Here is a 23,592-nt window from a genome sequence, read left to right as displayed (position 1 = left end):
ACAGCTTGAGGGCTCAGAACTTTCAGTCTATTCTTTTTAAATATAGTTTTCATTTATTCTGCATTCTCATGTTTTGCAATCAAATGGTCTTGTTCTATAAAAAAGTGTTCCTTTTTAAAAAAACAAATCATTCACAAGTCGTGGGCGTCACTGGCCAGGCCAGTATTTATTGCCCCGAGGGTAGTTGAGATTCAGCCACATTGCTGTAGGTGGAGTCACATGTAGGTCAGGCCAGGTAAGGACAGCAGTTTCCATCCCCAAAAGGATATTAGTGAACCAGATGGGTTTTTCCAACAATCAATTCACAGTCATCAGTAGACTTTCTATTGAATTCAAATTCTGCCATGGTGGGATTGAAACCCAGAACATTACCTGGGTCTAGCAATAATACCATAAGGCCACCAGCTCCTGAGGACACGAAGTATAAAACTGCATAGCTACAATAGTATTTCCTTCTTTCTATGATATTTGAACTTCTGAAATCTTTGAAAACATGGTGAGATCTTATCACTACTTACTTCATCTCAGTTTTTAAAGAAATTGTTCATTGTAATTGTTCATTGTGAATTTAATTAAGAAAGCGATCCCTTTTGAAATTGAAGTACACTACCCCATGAATGCAAACCAAATAGTAAATCTAACAATTTATTAACTTGCAATATGTGATCCTGCAATATTTATTTCATGAGTTCAAAATCAAATGACAAGAATTAATAGATACATCTACACAATAGCCAAAATTGAGATGGTGTGCAAACTGAACGACGGATTTGTTGGAGAAACTAGTTTGGAAGTGACTCTACAATATCCCATAAACACTATCCTACCACACTGCAACTTGAGAACAAGCTTCTCCATATTGCCAAAATTTGCCCAAACACAATGGCATAAATTGATAAAATGATATCACCAACAAGAATGTCCTTAAGTGCTAGTCCCATAATTAGCTCAGAGAACTGTATTAATTTCATAAAATTTGATGCTGTCTGCAAAACATCCACAAGTTTACGGCTATACTTACTGCTGGAAACTGGAGTCCAGTTCCAGATTTAGGAGTTAACTGGCCAGCCATTTGCAAATTATCATTCGAGTCCAAGAATCCAGAAGAACTTAGATAACCATCAGTCTCACAATCAGCTAAATCAGAAGCAGAGAAAACAAGGGATATAATTGGTTTCATGTGACCTTAACAAAATCTATTTCATTCTTCCTGCATTACTTTGCAAACTGAGAGTACAATAAAAATTCTGATATTATCTAAATGAATTTCACTAGTACACCTATTAACATATTATTCAGCATTAAAATCAGTGGAAGTGAAAATGTTTTAATGCTATAATGATGCTATCATTTAGTGTATCAAAATGGTGAAAATCTATCAACATATACAGTTGTTAATTCTTTAGAAAATGGGCTTGTAATCGACTGAAAATATTATGGAAAGGGAATGCAAGATATATCAAAGTATATGTCTTGCCAATGTCATCAAATTAGATAAACCAGAAATCACAAACAATTTGAATCCTGTGAACTATTACTCAGATGGTTTGGCTAATATCAGGAATGCTCAAGCGTGAAATTACAGAACTGTATGTATTTCTTACACAGTACATTAGAAAAACAAGATTCTGCACTGATTTGGCTTTATGAAAGTATACGTGGAAACACATTTTCTTTTTAAAGATGTTTTTCTAGAACAGATAGGAAGAGAAAAGTATCCACAAACTTCTCTTTGATCTCTTTGTGCTACTTTAATCATAGCTTTGACATTTTCCTGGCAAATGCATTTATGCAATTAATCAGCAAACTTATGTATACATATCTGTGGTCTAAAACCAGCTTTGGAAATTACTTCAAACTGCAAATAAAGATCTTCTACACAGCTAGTTCCTGATCTCTTATTGATCCATGTGGGACTGGACAAGGATATTGAAAAAATAGCATGGAGCTACATTACTGATACTAGTCTAACAAAGCCTGGAAAATACTAAGAAATGAGAGCTAATAGTTCAGGAAAACACAATTCAGTTGGTGCTTATTAATTAACTCAGAATTAAGAGATGCTTAACCATCTACTTTTGGATGCTAAGCATTATTTAGAAATGAAATACCATTGGCATAGCATTACATCTGAATTGAATATTAGACAGACTGTACAATTGTCTGCACATTATACTACTTGTTTGACATCCCAGTCCAAGGCAAATTTCATCCTCCATATGTCTCAGATTAAATCCACATAGATTTGAATGAAGTCCATATAACTAGTCGAGAATTTAAGCACAAGGGGAGGCTATTCCAGTTGTCCTACTTAATTAGGAGCACAGAACCTGGCTTTGTAACTGATTTACTTATTTCAATTCAGTCTTACATGTAGCTGAAGAATAGTTGGTATTCCTATAACGAAATGTCTGATGTTGATCAGCCTCTGGTTCCTCAGGCTCAGGTGGAAATGAAGGATTCAGCAGGATCTCTGTGGGGCCTGTGGGCACTGGAGACCGCGAGAGTGGAGTCGCTCCAGCTGCACTCTCTGTTGTGTCTTGAGGTACCTTTAGCTCTTCTAAGAGCTCATAAATTTTTTTCTTTTTCTCTTGCTCTTTCTTCTTCAGTTCCTCTTGCATGCGTTGGTTTCTTTCACGTTTTCTTTTTACCTCAGTCACACGATCTCTGATGGCCTTTGCAACTAATTTATAGTCAGCCTCACACACAAAACCCAATGTTACCTAAAAAAAAAGAGGTGCACCATACATTCAAAAGTGGCAGAAGAATATTCTATGGAAGAAAAATTAATTTCACAAGTGCATACCTTTGATCGTACAACAACATACCACATCTCCTCTTGCATGTTGTTTCTAAAATGCATTCAACCGTGTGATCACACATCATATGTTCACTGTAACACTTCTCTGAATCTCTTTAATTGACTGTATCTGTTAATATTACTTGGATCCTTTTTTCAACAGCAGTAAATGGATAATCTAACTTGTCCTCTCTGTCTTCAGTAAATAGATAATATATGAATATTTTAAATAAATGGAGATAATCAACATTGTAATTTTTGTTACAAGATTCAGAAGGTTTCTGCTCTCTAGGCTGGTACTCAATAAGGCAAGACTCCAAGATGAAAATGTACTGTTTTTTCACTTTGTAGCTATTCCAATGGTTTAGTGTGCAGTGTGACTACATGGTCGGAGTCATCCATGCCGACCAAGTTTCCAAATCTAAACCAGTCCCATCTACCTGCATTTGGCCCATATCCCTCTAAACCCTTCCTATCCCTGTACCTCAGTCAAATGTCTTTCAAATATCAGAACTTTACCTGCAATTTCTGTTGAGTCAGTAGATCTCATCTTAGAAATTACAGCAGGCTCCAGTACCCTTGGGTTAGGGAAGGGGCAAAAAAAAGTCCTACTTTCTGATGCTTGTATAAGTGCAGTTGAAAAGCATCTATGTTGATAATTATGTAAAGATCAAGCTGGGATCAGCTGAGATACATATATTGAACAGCCGGATTCAAATTTGATGGACAGCCATCACAGACAGAGACAGACCATTTGGGAAATTAGTGTGAGGACAGTCAATGACTACAGAGCAACGTCATTGCAAATATTTGTCTTTATGACAGAAAATTGGCAAAAAACTGAATAAAAAGAGACATGTCACTGGTATCAAACTAGACAGACGCAATGTCTGGTTTCAAGCTCAATTCTCAGTAATTGTTCAGTTGGCCAATTTGTACATGTAATACATTGTTTGAAGTCCCTGTATTAGCAAAATGGAGAATGACTAGGATTCTACATCTGCTGTATTCAGTTATAATGGCTCCCATGGATATGTAGGTATCACTCATCCTGTGGATTTTAAAGTAAACCTCAATATTTATTCATGATGATATTAATCATTTACAAATTCAGCCTTCAAAAATTATAATTGCACTTGGATTGTTAGCCCTGTCAACTGTGGTACCATCCTGTTAGAACATTTAATCTTCATGATTTGTTTACATATCCAAAACAGTATCCACATAATCCACTTGACAAATAAATCATACACAACTTGTAGACACCATCTGTCCAAATGCTACTTCTTTCTTTCGAATCAAATTAAATCTGTCCAAAGACCAGCATTGAGTATCTCCCATGAAGAGACTGTCTTGAAAAAAAGGGCAAATTCAATCCAGTCACAGAGCTTTAGTTAGGGCCCATTAGAAAATGTATAATAAAATACAGTTTCCTCATGATCTTACTCCACCACTTTGAGCTTGAATTTATTGCTATAAAACATGAAATCCTATATCTGATTTCTGGACTAATGGCCTCAGGGTGGTTCTCTTTTATAGGGTCTTCATTCTGAGGCCTTTAAAGTTTATTTCCAAGACTAGCTTGACACTGGCTCTGATTTTGTTCTGTCGAGAGAATTCTGATGTCCGGAACTAGTCATGCTGCACAAACTTCGTTTTGGGTGGCACCAACTGCAGAGATGGTTCGTAACTTTCTCAATTACATTAAGATCAGAATTACACCAAGATTTTAGCACATTAATAAAATAGAGGCAAATATGTGTTGAAGAATACTAAAACTGAGAGTTGCTGATAGCATTTGAGAATAATAATTATTCTATCATCTAGGCATAAAAAAAAGTTGGAAAACCTAGCTTTGGAATTCTTGTGGCACAGTGGCTAGTTGGTTGAGCTAGCTGGATACTACTAGACTCAGAATCATAGAGTTGGTGATGGTGACAGACCCTTTGCTCCAACTTGTCCATGTCAACCAGATATCCTCAACTGATCTAGTTGGATTTGCCAACATTTATCTTTTATTCCTCAAAACCTTTCCTATTCACATCGCCATCCAGTTGCCTTTTAAACGTTGTAATTTTATCCGCCTCCACCATCTCCTCTGGCAGCTCGATCCAAATACAACCACCCTCTGCATGAACAAGCTGCCCCTCAGATTCCTTTTAAAATTTTCCCTTCTCACCTTAAACCTATGTCTTCTAGCTTTGGACTCTCCTCCCTGGCTATTCATCCTATTCATGCACCTCATGATTTTATAAACATCAAAAAGGTCAGTCCATATGAAGCAGAATTGAGCCAACAGCACACGGTTCAATGTCTATTCCAGCTGGCATGGATTCATAGCCTGTCTCTATGCTCTCTGGTGGTGAACATGGCACTATGGATCAGGTTTGCCTTTGGTCATAGAATTCAAGATGAACAACCATTTAGCTTTCCCATCTGCAGTCAGATGTCGATCCTGTTAGCTGAAGAAAGACTCAGACTAGTCACTGTCAGTAGTATTGGCACATGGAATAAGCGAATATTATCTTGCGCAAGTGACTTGCCAACTGAAGACCCAATTATTGAAAATTTCAATTTATAAATTGTGTCTAACTGCCATAATTTTGCCAAAACCCAAATTCTTTTCCTTCTGAGGAAATTTTAAGTAAAGCTAAAAGACAGAATGAAGTACGGAGGGGATCATTTGCTAATTATTTCAAGTCTTTTTTTCAAGCAAGAGCAATGTCAAGAACACTGGCCCAAGATTCATGTTTAAATTCAACAATAAACCGTTGTTAGGGTTATTTTCAATATTGCATTAAATGATAATATATCAAAGATAGGATCAAATGTAATCAAATATTTTAGTTGCATTATTTCAAAACTTATAAAGAAAACTTGTATTGCCTTCAGCAATACACATCAGCTATACACATCAGCTATGCATGTATGTAAATAGTGGGAATTTTACCATTTCCTGTGCCACTTCTTCTGAAACATCCTTATACAATTCAAAAAGAAACTCTATGGCTTTGTTGTCTTTGTATTTGCCATGGAGTTTCTTTGAGTCATCCATGCGGAGCCAAAGTTTTAGGGCAGATTTTGCTCCATCATCTTCCTCTGCAAGCTCAACATACACCCCAGTATCCTCTTTAAAGAATGAGTGGTCAAGAAGATCCTGAATGGTGTACCTGCTCAAAAAGAGAATAGGATGCTAGGATTAAGCTGGCTAACGGACCTGGAAATTAAAGACATTGGTGTCTGATTATTAATTTGATATTGAGAAACATAGTACTTAGTGTTTACTGAAAGAGTGAAGTTGGGGTTGGGAAGTGGAGTTGGATATCATTCGCCAATTTAACACAAGTTCGCTGGCTATATTATGGGAAGGAAATCAACTAGGAGGAAGTGAGGACTGCAGATGCTGGAGATCTGAGTCAGGATGAAGGGCTTATGCCCGAAACGTCGATTCTCCTGCTCCTCAGATGCTGCATGACCTGCTGTGCTTTTCCAGTACCACACTCTCGACTATATTATGGGAACCCAGCTTGGGAGTGGATGGAAAGGTTTTGGTTGAGCAACATGTCATGTTTGTGTAACTTCGGCTGCAAAAACACACTTGCTACTTAACAAATTAATAAAATCAAAGGATGTAAAGAAATTACATGTCATAATTCTGAAGTTGTACTGATACCAAGCACTGATTCCTGAAGAAGGGCTAATGCCCGAAACGTTGATTCTCCTGTTCCCTAGATGCTGCCTGACCTGCTGCGCTTCTCCAGCAACACATTTCCATCTCTGATACCAAGCATGTCTATGAAAGATGGGTTCAACACACTATGTATTCCTCTATGCAATTTATCCAATTGGAATTGCAATTGCGAGTTTGCTGAGAAGACACATAATGAATTCACTTTCTGGGCATATATTTACCATAGATATATCAGGGAACATTTTAATTTATTTACAATGCCACCATATATAGAACATTACAGCACTTCGGCCCTCAATGTTGTGCCGACCTGTGAAACCAATCTGATGCCTATCTATCCTACACTATTCCATTTTTATCCACGTTTATCCAATGACTATTTAAATGCCCTTAAACTGGGCAAGACCACTACTGTTGCAGGCACTGCGTAACATGCCCCTACTACTCGGAGTAAAGAAACTACCGCTGACATCTGTCCTACATCTATCACCCCTCAATTTATAGCTATGTCACCTTGTGCTAGCTGTCACCATCCAAGGAAAAGGCTGTCACTGTCCACCCTATCTAACCCTCTGATTATCTTATATGTATCAATTAAATCATCTTTCAACCTTCTTCTCTCTAATGAGAACAGCCTCATGTCCCTCAACCTTTCCTGATAAGACCTTACCTCCATACCAGGCAACACCCTAGTATATCTCCTCTGATCCCTTTCCAAAAGCTTCCACATCCTTCCTATAATGCAGTGACCAGAACTGTACACAATATTCCAAGTGCGGCCGCACCAAAGTTTTGTACAGCTGCTGCATGACCTCGTGGCTCCAAAATTCAATCCCTTTGCCAATAAAAGCTAACACACTGTATGCCTTCTTAACAACCTTATCAACTTTCAGGGTGGCAACTTTCAGGGAACGATGTATATGGACACTGAGATCTCTTGTTCTTCTACACTACCAAGAATCTTACCATTAACCCAGTACCCTTTATTCCTGTTACTCTTCCAAAGTGAATCAACTCACATTTTTTCCACATTAAACTCCATTTGCCACCTCTCAGCTCAGCTCATCTACGTCCCTCTGTAACCCGCAACATCCTTCAGCACTATCTACAACTCCACCGACCTTAGTGTCATCCGTAAACTTACTAACCCATCCTTCTACACTCTCATCTAGGTCATTTACAAAAATGACAAACAGCAGTGGCTCCAAAACAGATCCTTGCGGTACCCCACTAGTAACGGAACACCAGGATGAACATTTCCCATCAACCACTAACCGCCGTCTTTTTTCAAATAGCCAATTTCTGATTCAAACTGCTAAATCACCCTCAATTCCATGCCTCCGTATTTTGTGCAGTAGCCAATCGTGGGGAACCTTATCAAACACCTTACTGAAATCCATATACACCACATCAACTGCTTTACCCTCATCACCTGTTTGGCCAACAGCTCAAAGAACTCAATAACATTTATGAGGCATAAGCTACTCTTCACAAAACCCTGCTGACTATCCCTAATCAACTCATTCCTCTCCTGATGATTATAAATCCTATCTCTCATAACCTTTTCCAATACTTTACCCACAACCGAAGTAAGGTGCACTGGTCTATAACCACCTGAAGAAGCAGCGCTCTGAAAGCTAGTAGATTAGATTCCCTACAGTGTGGAAACAGGCCCTTCGGCCCAACCAGTCCACACCGACCCTCCGAAGAGTAGCTCACCCAGACCCAGACCCATTTCCCTCCGACTAATGCACCTAACACTATGGGCAAATTAGCATGGCCAATCACCTGACCCGCACATCTTGGGATTGTGGGAGGAAGCACATTCACACAGACACGGGGTGAATGTGCAAACTCCACACAGACAGTCACCCGAGGCTGGAACTGAACCTGGGATCCTGGTGCTACGAGGCAGCAGTGCTAACCACTGAGCCACCGTGCCACCCTTCCAAATAAACCAGTTGGACTATAACTTGGTGTTTTGTGATTTTTAAGTTGGTCTGGAATTACCTGAGTTGTCTCTACATCCCTTCTTGAACAAGAGAACAATATTTGCTATCCTCCAGTCTTCTGGTACTATTCTTGTAGACAATGACAACATAAAGATCAATGCCAAAGACTCTGCAATCTCCTCCCTGGCTTCCCAGAGAATCCTAGGATAAATCGCATCTGGCTAGGGGACTTTTGTTTTCACACTCTCCAGAATTGCTAAGCTCCTCCTCGTGAACCTCAATCCTGTCTAGTCTAGTAAACTGGACTCCCATTCACATCCCTTCTCTGCATTCATGATTTGATAACATCCATAGTTATGCTGTTTAAAAAAAGTCAAGAGCAGTAGACGAATGGGAACATTGCTATCTGCAAGTTCCCATCCAAGCCACACACCATCCTGACTTGGAACTATACACCTGATCTGTTGTTTGGTCAAAATCCTGGAACTCCTTCCTTAACAGTACTGTGAGTGTCCGTACACCTCAAGGCCTACAGTAATTGAAGAAGGCTGTTATCTTCTCCAGGCTAACCTAGTCAATAATGTACACATCCTACAACTAATTTAAAAATACTATGGCCATACAGCAAACAATATCTGTTGGGGAGAGGATAGCGCCATAGAATCACCACAGTCTGGAAACAGGCCATTTGGCCCAAGTCCACACTGTCCCTTAGAAGAATATCTCACCCTAACCCATTTCCCTACCCTACTATTTTACATTTCCCCTGACGAATGCACCTAACCTATACATCCCAGAACACTATGGACAATTTAGCATGGCCAATAGTACCTAACTTGCACATCTTTGGACTGTGGGAGGAAACCGGAGCACCTGGAAGAAACCCACACAGACACGGGGAGAATGTACAAACTCCACACAGAAGTCTCCAGAGGCTGGAATTGAACCCAGGCAGCAGTGCTAACCACTGAGCCACCATGCCACACAAATGTGGTTGTTGTTTTCAGTGATGGCACGTGTTGCCAAGCTATTAAATATTAGAAGTCTTTTATCAAGCAATTATAATAGCAAAGTGCAGTTTTGGCATGGAAGGCAGAAATGCTGCTTTTCATAGAACACCTGGTTTCTTAGAATTGCAGTCAGAATGAATTAGTACACAGTGCAGGTTTTAGCGTGTTCCAACTGCCTATATGTCAAGTGGGGTGGCAGGTGGGATTCAGGCACAATCATTTTAAAATGGTGGACATGTTCTCTTGCTGCAAGACAGTTGAAAAATACAACTGTGCAGTACACAACTTCTGGTGGTGAATGGCCATTCCCATCTCTAATACTGCAGCAAGTGTAGAGGAATTAAGAGCCAGAAATGTACCACCTGCCAGAATAGTGTAAGTAAATAAACTGACATCCAGGACCCATGTCTGAAACAGTTGAAAATGGTACTTAATGGCTGCTTTAAGTCCTCTCTGCAAAACATTTTTTAGTTTTGGAGTGAATACAGCTAGCATGCTACAGTATAAAGGGTAACTCTGTAGACAGGAACCATGAAGGCAGGAGCTTAAAATCCACTCACCTGAATTGGAGCTAATAGAATGTTGCCTTTGCCCATATCTAAACTACACAGATTGCTGCCAGGCTAGTATCCTTCCCAATCCCCAGCATATTCCAAACCTATGACCCCTACTACCGAGAAGGTCAAAAGCAGCAGATATATGGTAACACTTGCAAATTCCTTTCCAAGCCACTCACCATCATGACTTAGAAGTTTGCAGTCATTCCTTCATTGTCACTGGATCATAATTCTGGAATTCCATTCCTAACAGTAACTGTGGGTGTTACTATATCACACAGTTTGCAATCTGCCTGCCCTACCTTTTCCAACAGTCTGATTACACTACCCTACTAGATCACCCTGCTGTCCTGATGCCATCTCAGCATCTGATCTTTATTTCCTTATAATGGGCAAGCTGACACCGGTTACGTTCTGTAGCTCAATCATTTTGTGGCCCAAAGTTCAATATCACATGCACCACGATACACTGTGGGTGTACCCAGTCAGTGGGGTGAATCTATTTACAAAACTATTGTGATAGTTAAAAGATTAATTTGTTTAAAAATCTTGCATAATAATCATGTAACAACTCATTGAGAAGTAATCAAATTAAATATTGACATTTAGAAGTATTAGGTACCAACCAGAAACAGCCTGAAGTATCTATATAAGTACCAATATAAAGTTGTTACATCTGACTTTCAGTGTCAAGCAATTAAAAAACTGTCCACATCCTAGCTGGTCATATGGGACTGATAGATCATGGATCATCGATGAACTCTAACTGTATGGTCAATCTATGTCACCACACAAACAACGAGCAGATTCTTACCTCTCATCTTTATTTTGGCGTATGCATCCTTCAATAATCTCTTTCAGCTCTGGGACTTTTACTTTGTTAAAGCTGGCTGGCTTAACACCCTACAGGGGAAAAAAAAGAATACCATGCAGTAGCCTTTAGTCTAATGCAAAGTGCAATCAAGTGTGTAAAATGTTGTGTAGTAATGATTAACTGGCTAACTTTTTTTATGGTATGCATTGAATTACATCTCAGAGGAAAAAAAAAGTAAACAAGTTTAATAACTTTACAATTAAAGTCATATTCTATCCTCACAACTTTATTTGTGTTTACAATAGCTCATTATCAGAGGTAAGAAAAACTAATTATTTCCCTGCACTTCTTATAAACTACATGGTGAAAGTGAGCAATTTACTGTTGTGTCCAGACACTACATACTGATTAGCTGAAATAAAATTCCAAAATGGACAAAAGTTTGGTTTGAATGGAAAATTACGTACTTACTTGCAGATTTGTCTTTTTATGTGGTTGCATATAATTTAGCAGGTTATTGTGTAAAAAGGCACAAACCTGATGAAGCTGTCAGGCAAGAAACTTAAAACAGGAGCTGCCTACTACCAAGTGTTACTGCCACACTATCTAAAAATGCTGAAACAAGTGTCACCCTCAGTGTAAACCAGCATAATTCTGCAAACCACCAGGTGTAAAACCAGGACTAAACTCTTTACGCAGTCTCAGTTTCACCAGTCAAATGGAAATGAGCAATTATGTAACCTCCAAAATTTTCCTACAGACTAATCTAATCAAAAAGGATTGTGGAAATGGGCTACAGTCACACTGTTTATTGCATATCAATGTTCATTTATTCCAGTCTGAGCCAGTGCTGGTGGCTTTTAAGAAAATTAAATTGGTCCTAACTGCCTTTGCTTCTCAATAACTCAGACCATATAACACAAGTACAAATCTTGAAGGTCAAAGATGTATAATCAGATTAGCATCGAAACAGTTCAGCATCATTAACTAGCGGTACTTTGACTTTGGCCATATACCAGAATCTTTAAACATCTTTGTACAAATATACAGAACAACAACAACAACAACAAAAAAATTGGACCAAAACATCACTACGTTGCTGAATTAATTGATCCAGAAAACACACTCAGATTCACATGACCCCCTTCCCTCAAAGTGCATGTTGTATAGTCAGAAAAAAGATCATAGGCAGACTTCAAAAAGTGTTCCTTTTATTCTCAAATGAACAACAGATGTTATCAGCAAAGCTGTGCTTCCCAGATGTGTCCATACCAATTCTAACTATTGAACTGATAGTTTTTGAAGACTTTCAAAAGACATTTTTGCAGGGATCAAAAACAAACAGTCAACAATATTTAACCAGATAGATCTTTCACAGTTGTCCTAGTATGCTATTCTGAAGTCATTATCCATATCTCAACGGTCCAGTTAACCAAAACTGATCATTGCAGTGGAAATCCTTTCAACAGGAAGTACTCTCCCATTTATATAAAAATATAAAGCTGGTATCTCCACAGACCAAGAAGTTGAGTATCAATTTTTGGCTCATAAATCAATTTCTTTAATCACAGTATTATTGTCTCTCAGAGATTATGGTACATTGCCATAGGAGGAATGGCATAGGATTGAGAGATAACTGGCCTACATTTGAATAATAGCATGATGTATAATTAGCACCTTCAATAATGTTTAGTGTAAATTTCTAAGTGTCTCAGTTTAAGGATACAATTAGGCCCCAATTTAAGGATACGAGGTAGGGCATTTTGGACTGAGATGAGGAGAAATTTCTTCACCCAAAGAGTGGTGAACCTGTGGTTGCTCTGCCACAGTAAGGGGTGGAGGCCAAAACATTGAATTTCAAGAAGGAGTTTGATATAGTTCTTATAGTTAAAGGGTTCAAAGGGCGAGGACAGAAAGTGCAAACATTGTGCTAAATTGGATGATCACCTGCGATCATACTGTATGGTGGAGCAGACTCAAAGGGCATAATGGCCTACTCCTATTTTCTATGTTTCTTTTTAAATTTTATAAAGCAGCACTTCATGAAGATTGCTGTGAATAAATTCCAAAAATTAAACCATGCTGCACATCATAACACTCATTAGAATTGCCTTTAATAATATCAAGGGTTCAACTGTTACTCAGGCGGAGTATAAAAGCTGGAAAGGTATCGAGTGAATTCTACTTGTCACCTGGATGAAATAACTGAGCCCTCATGTCTGGCCTAAAAATCATCAAGGCTGGAGTATAGGGAAAATAAAGTAACAAAGCTTGATTCAGAAAAATGAGGAAATGTCGATTTTCTTTTTTTTTGTTCTTGGTTCATTTTGTGATTCTTAAGCAGCCCTGGCACAATTTGATAATAATGGTTATAGATAATCTGCAGCAGCCACACTTTTGTGAACATTTAGAGCATTTGAGAGATCTATCTTAGGAGCACACCAGCAACCTACTCCTTGACCCACCCAACCAAGAGGTTACATTGTCTGTTTTCCCTTTTCTAATAAGACCAACTTTAACTTTGGGCAGAAATTTAACTGTCTACATCCCCTTCAATGCCTTTTCCCTGCACCATCATCCTAAAAATTTTCTAAATCCAACACTCTGTGCCAGTTGCACGTCAAATCCCTGATGCATTAAATGGACTGGTAATAATTGAGCATCATCTGCGGTCCTGAAGTAAGTTATCATTGGCAAACTTGCAGATCATTCCCTAACATACACTTAGATCATCAATAAAACTGGTAAAGAGCAATGGTCTCAATAATAATTCCCGTAGGGTTGAGATTAGAGTGGTGCTGGAAAAGCACAGCAAGTCAGGCAGCATCGGAGCAGCAGGGGGAAAAAAAAAAATTCGACGTTTCGGTTAAAAGTCCTTCATCAGGAATAATAATTCCTGTAGGACACCTTTGGTAACTGGTTGCACTTCTATCTAGGAGAAAGTGAGGACTGCAAATGCTGGAGATCAGAGCTGAAAATGTGTTGCTGGAAAAGCGCAGGTCAGGCAGCATCCAAGGAACAGGAGAATCGACGTTTCGGGCATAAGCCCTTCTTCCTGAAGAAGGGCTTATGCCTGAAACGTCGATTCTCCTGTTCCTTGGATGCTGCCTGACCTGCTGCGCTTTTCCAGCAACACATTTTCTGCACTTCTATCTAAACCTACCCATGACCATTTTATGTCTACAGTGTTTTATTCCATTCTCAATCTAGCACAGTACATTGCCAGCAATAACTGAGCTTCCAGACTTGCTGAAAAGTCTCTTATACTGTACTTTATAAAAGCTTTTAGATAAACAATGACATCCTGTCATAATTCACTACATTGGTACCCTCTTCAACAACAAACTAAAATTAGTCAGACAACATTCCCTTTCACTGAAGAAACACTAACTGTTCTTGCTCTGACCTTCTCAGCAATCACATAGTGCATTAATAATTAGCCCCTCAGGCATCCTCTCATTGCTAATATCAAGTGAATGGTTATACAGATCCATCTCACTTAATATTTTTTAAAGAGGAGAACTACATTAGTCTCTTTCCAGTTTAAAACAACAGTCACTGGCTCTTATGAACTATTAAAAACATGAGCAAGAAGCTTGTATGGCCCAAATCTCATCTCATTTCCCCAAGAACCCTAGGATTTATATAGTCTGGGGACCAACTGCCCCATTTAAACGGAGATCTTTCTAAAATGTACCATCTTGATTTTGCTCAATTTAATTCAATTGCTTACAAATGTGACCTGAATGGGAATGCCATCTTTGTTTAATAAACGCCTTTCCTTTTCCTGTACACTTCAAAGCTCGCAATTTTCTTTGGTTTATGGAATGTCTGAATGGTCAACTAACAAGAGAATGCTTGGCTTGAAATCATTAATAATGTAGCATGGATATCTTTCCATTCTGTTACAGAAAGCATGTGTTAACATTTACCTGTTATTGTTTACAATACAGCTAAACTTGCTGAAAGTGAATTGACTTTCAGCCAGAGTGAAATAACCGACTTGTTTCGTGTTACTTACTCAAAAGGTTCATAATTGAATAAGTAATTAAACTAGTTGTTAGAATACAGTGTCTCACTCCAAATATTTAATTGAGGCCAAACCTTCAGTGAAGTAGTAAAAGAGTGCCTCTTATTTACAGATAATTATTTTGAATGAGACAGGATAGAACCAGAATAACTAAATAACAATTCTAGCTTTTTCTAAGATGTCCACATACCTCCTGAAATCTTAGCATGTCTTAACAATGCATCTCTCATCTACTTGGGATTATCACTGCATTGATCACAGGGACCCAGTACTTATTGTCACTCATCAGCAGAAACTAAGTGTTTGGAGGTCAGGAATAAATTCCCACGGACAACTCCTAAAGTTCATTTAAGATGGTTTTTGGGACTTAACTACATAATAGACACAAAGTCGACTGCTTGGTTAGGAGCTGTTCAAAATTGAATGGCTTGAGCACTAAAATGGTCTGGAGATAGATGCAGAGATGTGTCCGGGAGGGGAGTAGGATGATATTTTGAAAGAACATGCACAAGAACTAAGAATGGAGTCTGCCTATAGGACTAACAATGCCAACCCTTCATTTCAGCCTGCTCCTGCCTCAGAACTGATTTTTTTCAAATTTGATTCTGGTTTCTTTCTCTCTATGTCCAGTTGCTTCACACTTCCATCTGTAAATCTTCCAACTGCACTGGTGCCATTTCTAGTTCTTATCTGAACTGGAAATTTTTTAAATGAACTTTGCTTCTGAATTCCACCCTCGTGTGTTCACAAGATCCATCTTAGAATATTCCTTTCCCTTTGTTTCCACTTCGGAGGGTGAGTTCTCTCCTGAACAATTCCTTCAAGGCCTTAATTCAATTCTACCAAATTCTCTATCTCCATTACATCTGTTCTGATAATACTACCTTCCATATAAGTGTTTCCGATTCAACGAACTTTCTCCTTCACCAAGGATTCTCCTTCAATGTGACTGACAGGGATCTCTGATCGTGTCCATTCCAGCACGCTCCCTTATGCTTTTACCTATTCCCCTTCTCACAAACCTTTCCTGAGTGTTCCCCGTTTTCAATGCCCACCCACCATCAGCTCCTACATTCAATAGGACTGCTGCCATTTCCACTTCTTCCAGATTGATGCAACTCCCAAACACATGTTCACCTCCCCTGATTCAGCATTCTGGAAGGTCCATTTCCACTGCAACATTCTGGTCCAAGAAACCCACTATTTCCAACTGCACCGTCCATACACAGAAGTGGAGGTGCAGAACCTACCATTGTTCTTCCTCCCTTTTCCATTATCCAGACCCCAAACCCTCCTCCTAGATAATATAGGAATTTACTTGTATTTCTTTCAATTTATATGCTGTGATAAGTGTTCATTGCCTCTTGTATTTGGGGAGGCCAAACGCAGATTGACTGGACTTTGTAGCACACTTCTGGTCAAAACAACACACATCTCTGGGCACGTCTCATCTGCAAAATTAATAGTTTACCCGACTCCAACTTTTCTATCCATGACCCTCCCGACTATACCTCAAGTTTACTTGAGCTTTATGGAACAGCATCTCATCTTTTGAGTAAGTATTTTATGGCCTTCTGAACTCAGCATTAAATTCAACAACCTCTGATCATAATGTCACTAATGTTTCAACAACTGACGGTGTCAATTCTTCTATACACGTTCACACCTCCTCTAAAGCATTCGTGTCCATACTTCTCACATTACCATTGCCTTTTTCTTTGAGCCATCACCTTTGTTATTGAATCTCTACTGCTTCCCACCTTTTGTAACCCTCACTCTACCTCTCCCGTTTCCCTGTCACTGACCTTGCTTAAAATTTCATCACATCTTTACCTTGTTCCAGTTCTAATGAAATTCAACTAAAACATTTACTCTGATTATCTCTACATAAGTGCTGCTTGACATGCTCTGTACTAGCAGCATTCTGTTTCCATTTTACTTTACTCTTAAGAACATAGGAGCCAGAGTAGGCCATTCAGCTCTTCAAGCCTGCAACGGCATTCAATGAGATCTTATCTGAACTGTCTCAGACCTCAATTCTCCTTCATTCATTATCTCAGAGCAAAGAAATTCCTTCACATCCCAATGATCTGATGTGCTTTCATGTTTTTTTAAAATCACTTATGGATCTTGGGTGTTGCTGGTTGGGCCAGCATTTACTATCCATTCCTTGTTGCCCTTGAGAAGGTGGTAGTGAGCTGTCTTCTTGAACTGCTACAGATGGACCCACAATGCTGTTGGGAGGGAAATCCAGGATTTTGACCAAGCAATAGTGAGGGAATGTGATGCATTTCCCAGTCAGGATGTTGAGTGGCTTGGAGGGGAACTTGCAGTGGTGGTGTTCCCAAGTATTTGCTGCCTTTCTCTATCCATGTGAAAGTGATCTTGGGTTTGGAAGGTGCTGTCTAAGGAGCCTTGATGGCTTTCTGCAGTGCATCTTGTAGGTAGTACACACTACTGCTACTGAGTGTTGGTGGTGGAGAGAGTGGATGCTTGTGGATGTGGTGCCAATCAAGTGGGCTGCATTGTCCTGGATGATGTCAAGCTTCTTGAGTGTTGTTGGAGCTGGACCCATCCAGCTAATTGGAGACTATTCCATCAAACTCCTGACTACTGCCTTGTAAACAGTGGACAAGCTTTCAGGAGTCAGGTGGTGAGTTACTCGCCGCAATATTCCTAGCCTCTGACCTGCTCTTGTAGCCACAGTATTCATATGGTGAGTCCAGTGAGTTTCTGGCCAATGGTAACCTCAAGAATGTTGATAGAGGAGGAATTTAGTGATGGTAACACCACTGAATGTCAAGGTTAGATTGTTGCTTTTGGAGATGGTCATTGCCTGACATTTGTGTGGCATGAATGTAACTTGTCACTGATCAGCCCAAGCCTGGATATTGTTCAGATCTTGTAATATTTGAATATAGACTGCTGCTCACAAATAGTACTGAACATTATGCAATCATTGGCAAACATTCCTGCTTCTGACCTGATGATGAAAGGCAGGCCGTTAATGAAGCAGCTGAAAATGACTGAGCTTAGGACACTACCTTGAGGAACTCCTGCAGAGATGCCCTGGAGCTGAGTTGACTGACTTCCAACAACGACAAAATCTTCATATGCGCCAGGTATGACTCAAACCAGTGGAGAGTTTATCTATTGATTCCAGTTTTGCTAGGATTCCTTGAAGCTGCACTTTGTCGAATACAAGGGCTGTTACTGTCACCTCACCTCTGGAGTTCAGATCTTCTGTAATGAGCTCAGGAGTTGAGTGGCCTTGGTGGAACCCAAACTGGTCATCAATGAGTAGCTTATTGCCAAGCACCTTTCATTACTTTACTGATGATTGAGAGTATACTGTGGGGGCTGATATTCTGAAATAATTAGCCTCGTTTGGATTTGTCATGCTTTTTATGTACAGGTGTACTACTATTGCAAAGGCTTTTTCCAAATTTCGTGAAGGATAGGATTATATGTTTTGAAATATCATTAAATATCATAGTTTGTATATTGTAATATGGTTTCCTTTCAGGAATGTTATGATTAATTTCATGAAACTGAAAACCAAATACATTTCCACTTACACTTGTCACTTTGCGATATATCTGGGCTGCATTATGGCACTCTGAATATGGATATTCTGAGGTGGCCATTTCCAACAAACACATGCCAAATGCATAAACGTCAACAGATTCATCATACTTTTCTTCATACATCTCAGGAGCCATAAATTCTGGAGTACCTAAAACAAAGAAAGAGCGGGTTTGTGTTATAAAGCAAACTTGTGGTTCAACACTTCTATGTTTTCTTTTAAATATCTAAATCAACACAAATTACCAAATCTCTAGATTAATATCAATATCTATGGTCTTCCTAACAGCTCCACAACTTAAGGTTTAATTTCACCAGGGAGATGCCCAGCTGAGTAGCTGAAACTTCCAAAAATGCAAGCATTGAATTAAATTTTTTTAAAAATAAGTTTTTTTGTCACTAGCTTATCTTTTAGTGCTAATTATCTTTTTCCTCTCACCTTCTGACTGTTCTGCTAACTTATGCTTTCTTTCTCAGAAGACAAATGGCTATTTTGATTATTTAAATTCTCTCTCTTTCCTGGCTATCGCTGTCCATTTCCAACATTCACTGCTACTTGGTGACCTTTCAAATCTATTGTTTCTCTCTGATTTTCAAGCCATTCAAGGAAGGAAAAAAAGACTTGTATTATATAGTACCTTTCAAGACCACCAGACATCTTAAAGCAATAACTTTTGAGGTGTAGACACTGTTGGAATTATGGAAAACTGCAACTAATCTATGCATACCAACCTCCCACATACAGGAACAATAATGATCAGATAATCTATTTTTGCAATGTTGACTGGGAGATAAATATTATTCAGGGCATCATAAATTACTCCAATGCTCTTTTTCAAAACACACATGGGATCTTTTGCATCCACCTGTGATAATGCTACAGCTTTGAGAGGTGTATGTTGCCCTCGTTTCTTTTATGACGAAAGGTTGACACAGAGGTGGTGAGCAGTATGCTCAAAGCCAATAACCTCAACAGCTTGAGGGGTCTTGGGGATTTTTTTTTAAAAAAGGGTTGAAACAATAGAACAGCGTGAACAGGTGGGGTCAAGCTCCCACAGAATCTGGGTTTTTAGATGTAGCTTTCTGCAGTTGCAGGGGTCTTGAAGCTAGATGTGGAAGCTTTTATTCTTTTCTTTAAGCTAAAAAGGTGTGTTTCTCTTCCTTCTGCTCGAATTGCATGTGAGACAACCTATTTTACTGAATTTGCCTTTGCCAAGGGTATGTTACTATGCTGGAACAGTTAATTAGCAGTTTATATTGAAATTTCAATAGAGTTACAGTTACAATTCTTTTCTTTTTATTTTATCTGTGTTTAACTGCAGTATAAAAATAAAATGTGTTTTGCTTAGAGTCAAACAGTTTGACTAATCAAATTACATCTGGAATGCAACACTTTACACATACATTTAAAAGTAAGAAAAAGTTAGGGTCTGGGCTAGCTTATTATTATATTTTGAAGGGGTTACATGTGGTCCATAAGACACTCGAGCTGGATTTGGCTCAGCTTAACAGCTCATGAAAGAGCCAGTACCTCTGACACTGCAGCAGTCTCCCACTGCTACAGTGGAGTGGCCTGGCTTGGAAGAAGTTACAACCTTATGATTCAGACACCAGAGCACTATCTACTGAGCTACAGTTTACACTGACATTGGTCACTATGGAATATGTCCCTCTGTCTTGGTTCATGATGTTTCTACATTGTTCTTAGTAAAAGTGACAGCAGTTGTTATGCACATTCCTTAGCAGTAGATTAAACATTTATGGAACCATATGCACGTGTTGGCCTTTACGGAGGAGCATGTGCAATAATTTAACACATTTGGCTCGAGTACAGCCTACTTGCACCTGAATATTTCTTTGTTTCCACACCAAATCCTGCCTCGTGCAGGATTATGTATTAATTCCAAGAAACTTAATACTCTTCTAGATTCTGTAGAGCAAACACCAAATACTAAGTGCTCCAAATTGGAGTTTTAATTTCAGCCTTATTAAGCATTTTCTACTGCATTAGAACGATGTTAGCGCTTTGCAACATGTTTTCCAATCAGTAACGCATTTTTTACACTCATTTAAAAATAGAGTCCATGACATTGGATTTCTGATGATATTGTGCATTGTAGATATTTTCCAGTACAATATTATAGTAGTTGAAAGAAAACACACGCAATTTTTAATGGTGAAGTCAGTTCCTATGATCCTATGCCCATTAATTCAAATGCTTGCACATTAAAAGTAACATTCAAAGTTACTAAGTGCTGAATTATGAGGAACTCGACTAAAAGGATTATGTCCAATCATTTTTTTAGTATTTCCATTTCAGTTTACCTTGCTTTCTTGAGGTTTTTTTTTCTTCCTATTGTTCTGATTGAGACGGTCAGATAACACTTGGGGGATTCTTCAGGAAGCAACTTTTTTTTGCCACTAGTAAGAATATTGCAATGTGCTTCTTCTTCGGAATCTCAAATCCTTGTGATTTTTAGAAAACAACAATGAGAGGCACCAATGAAGCTGCACCAACAGTATCCTGTGCCCACCTGTTAGTAGTTTTTTTAATCTGGATCTGGAGACAGCCAGGTGCAGATAATTAGTGAAGGCTCCAGTTCCAAACAAATTGTAAACCGAATGGCACCGGTGCTCTGACACCTTCATTGTGTGACTGAATGAATCTGCAAAAGTATTCAACCATTCCAGTGATCTCTAGCCAAGAGAAAGCAGCATCAGAAGCTTCAGGTTAACCCATGGCCAGGTACAAATTGGTTTGATGTGCTGGAAAGTTACCTGTAGGTGATGTACACCACTGGGCTGGCACAGGGAACTAAAACTACAACCTCAGGTTTATTTCCACACCCCCTTTCAGGGCCGTCATCTTCCCAATTATCTCATGCAACACTGGAACCACATCTTCAAATCTCAAAGGAGGGCAAGGCCCCAAAAATGCACATCACTTGCACTTACACTATTTAGTATGGGTTTTCTTCATTTTTGGCTGTCACTTCTTTCCTGTCATCCACTTCAGAGGAGACCAGGGCTGCTGAACTTTGAAATATTCCTTGAGGTAGGGTAAGTAATTTTTATTGTGCAAGGAGAAACCTGAAAGTTCCAATCTGATTTTTCGATGTTGCTTGGGAGGATACCATGTGTTTACCCTCCATTGACAGCATTCAGAATTTCTTTCTCAGTTGTGTCCTGGCTTAGGTGAAATGCTAACAATGTATTCTGACCCCAAACTTAAATAGGGTTCTTTTACTTTCTAACTAATATTTTCATATCACATTTCTCAGTGTTACAGTTCTTTCTGATACAAATTACCAAATCTGAGCCAGTTAATTGTTGGAGGGAGATTTAGTACTTTGGGCCACATTGAACAAGTGAGATTTACTGAAACTAATTTCTACTACGATACATGTTCATATGATTAATAAAGGCATACAAGATCTTAAATTGTGTTTACCTATTACACTTTTTGCAAATGATGCACTTTTTAGTGTTGCAAGACCAAGGTCACCGATCTTTACAGAGCCAGTTGGTCCTGTAATGAAGATATTATCGCATTTCAGGTCACGGTGGATGATAGGAGGGGACCGTGTATGAAGGAACTGTAGGCCCTTCAGAATCTGTCTGCTCCATCTCTGCAGAACCTTATTCTTCATTGCTTTAAACCGCTTTAGGTACCTAAAGATAAAAGCAGTTGAATAACACAGCAGCCTCAGTAGCGAACCTTGCATTTCTAATTGCTATGGTTGTTTCACAGTGCCAGCTTGCTGTTGCATTGTGTTACACACTGCAAATCCACTAAGTATCACTCTACATCACATGAAACTGTCAAAAGGGATTAAAGGGAGATGTGAATGGCTGGATTTGGGGCTAGGGTCTCAGCTTTGGAATTTCTTCAAGCATGGATCCATCACTCCTACATAACTGTCAGCTCTCATGCATCTTTTCTCCAGGGCACATTCCATTTTGATCATCATTCCATTCACTGCACTTTGTCAAAGAAGTAAATCAGTCAGCTGGATCGAAAATGCTGTTACCTCGTTACTTACGTTTTGAGTGTCCCTGATGTCATCAGTTCAGTCACCAGCACAATACATTTGTGACCTTTCACTGAACATTTAAAGGAATCATAGAAACGCACTATGTTGGGGTGTTGTAATCCTTTCAGCATCTCCACCTCTTCACTGAACCTCTGTCTCTCTGCCTTTGATAATTTGCGAGTCTGTGAGAAGACAAAGGAGGATGTAAAATGCAAACATCCACATTCAGCAAAAATCTAGGACAGAAACAACTATCAACATTTTTGCATGGCATGTCACAGTGATAATAAATCCCAGCGCCACAAGGGAGTAAATGCCTTCAGTAAAATATTTGGAACTTGATAGAAACATATTTCCGGTCCACGTGTACTGTATTCTCTTGAATGCAAGCAGCCAGCAATATATCTCAAAACTGTAAAACTACTTGCCAAGTCCCCAAATAGAGCACGACTAATTCATTCAGAACTTGTTTGGAGTTTTCTATTAAGGACAAGGTTTCCCATTGGAAAGTATTTTACTTCACATCTCCTTTCATTGGGATTGCAGGACAATGACCATTGCTTAGACTTCTGTCACTGCTGCTGTGAAATCTGCTGCTAAAATATACAAAACCATCACCTAGGGACACTTTCCCTCTGATGGCATTACTTGCCTGTGGGCAGATACTTTGATTGTAATCTGCAACTCGCACAATTCACATGACTAAGATTGAACGAACAAATAGAAAGTACAGGCAGGTGGACCAGTTGAACTATCAAGCCTGACATACACCATAATGGATAATAATCCCTTGCTAAACAAATCCCCCACAACAATATGCAGGACACTACATATATCTTAAAATTGAATGTAATTAAACAATGTTTGGTCTGGTCCTTTAGCACATTCTCATTTTTGTTTTGAATTTGATTGCATTCCTCTGTCAATTTGGTGTCATCTGCAAACTTACAAATTATCCTCTCAGTAACACTGTCCAGACCATTAAAAAGACCACTGGGTGGTACCACTGTTGGAAAGTCTCCAAACTGAACACTGTGCCATCTACAATGATGGGCTATGGTACTGGATCCAATTGGAGAAAGTGAGGTCTGCAGATGCTGGAGATCAGAGATGGAAATG

General features: G+C 39.1%; 1 protein-coding gene across 2 annotated transcripts in view; it reads right to left on the bottom strand.

The window, feature by feature from the left end:
• wnk4a (WNK lysine deficient protein kinase 4a) overlaps positions 1–23,592 on the bottom strand; it is a 74,256-nt gene that overhangs the window by 28,174 nt on the left and 22,490 nt on the right. Inside the window, exons 2-8 of one of the 2 annotated variants that reach the window (XM_043674988.1) lie at positions 22,483–22,655; positions 21,891–22,111; positions 18,433–18,590; positions 10,825–10,913; positions 5,751–5,973; positions 2,372–2,723; positions 1,022–1,137 (exon numbers count right to left, since the gene is read on the bottom strand). In XM_043674988.1, coding sequence (XP_043530923.1) covers positions 1,022–1,137; positions 2,372–2,723; positions 5,751–5,973; positions 10,825–10,913; positions 18,433–18,590; positions 21,891–22,111; positions 22,483–22,655 — 1,332 coding nt within the window. The remainder of the gene's footprint in view (positions 1–1,021; positions 1,138–2,371; positions 2,724–5,750; positions 5,974–10,824; positions 10,914–18,432; positions 18,591–21,890; positions 22,112–22,482; positions 22,656–23,592) is intronic. The other variant, XM_043674989.1, reaches the window with a different exon arrangement.

The sequence above is a fragment of the Chiloscyllium plagiosum genome, chromosome 33 (assembly GCF_004010195.1).
Source record: "Chiloscyllium plagiosum isolate BGI_BamShark_2017 chromosome 33, ASM401019v2, whole genome shotgun sequence".
Taxonomy (NCBI): domain Eukaryota; kingdom Metazoa; phylum Chordata; class Chondrichthyes; order Orectolobiformes; family Hemiscylliidae; genus Chiloscyllium; species Chiloscyllium plagiosum.
The sequence above is the reverse complement of the archived record's forward strand: the minus strand, read 5'-3'. Positions and strand labels throughout refer to the sequence as shown.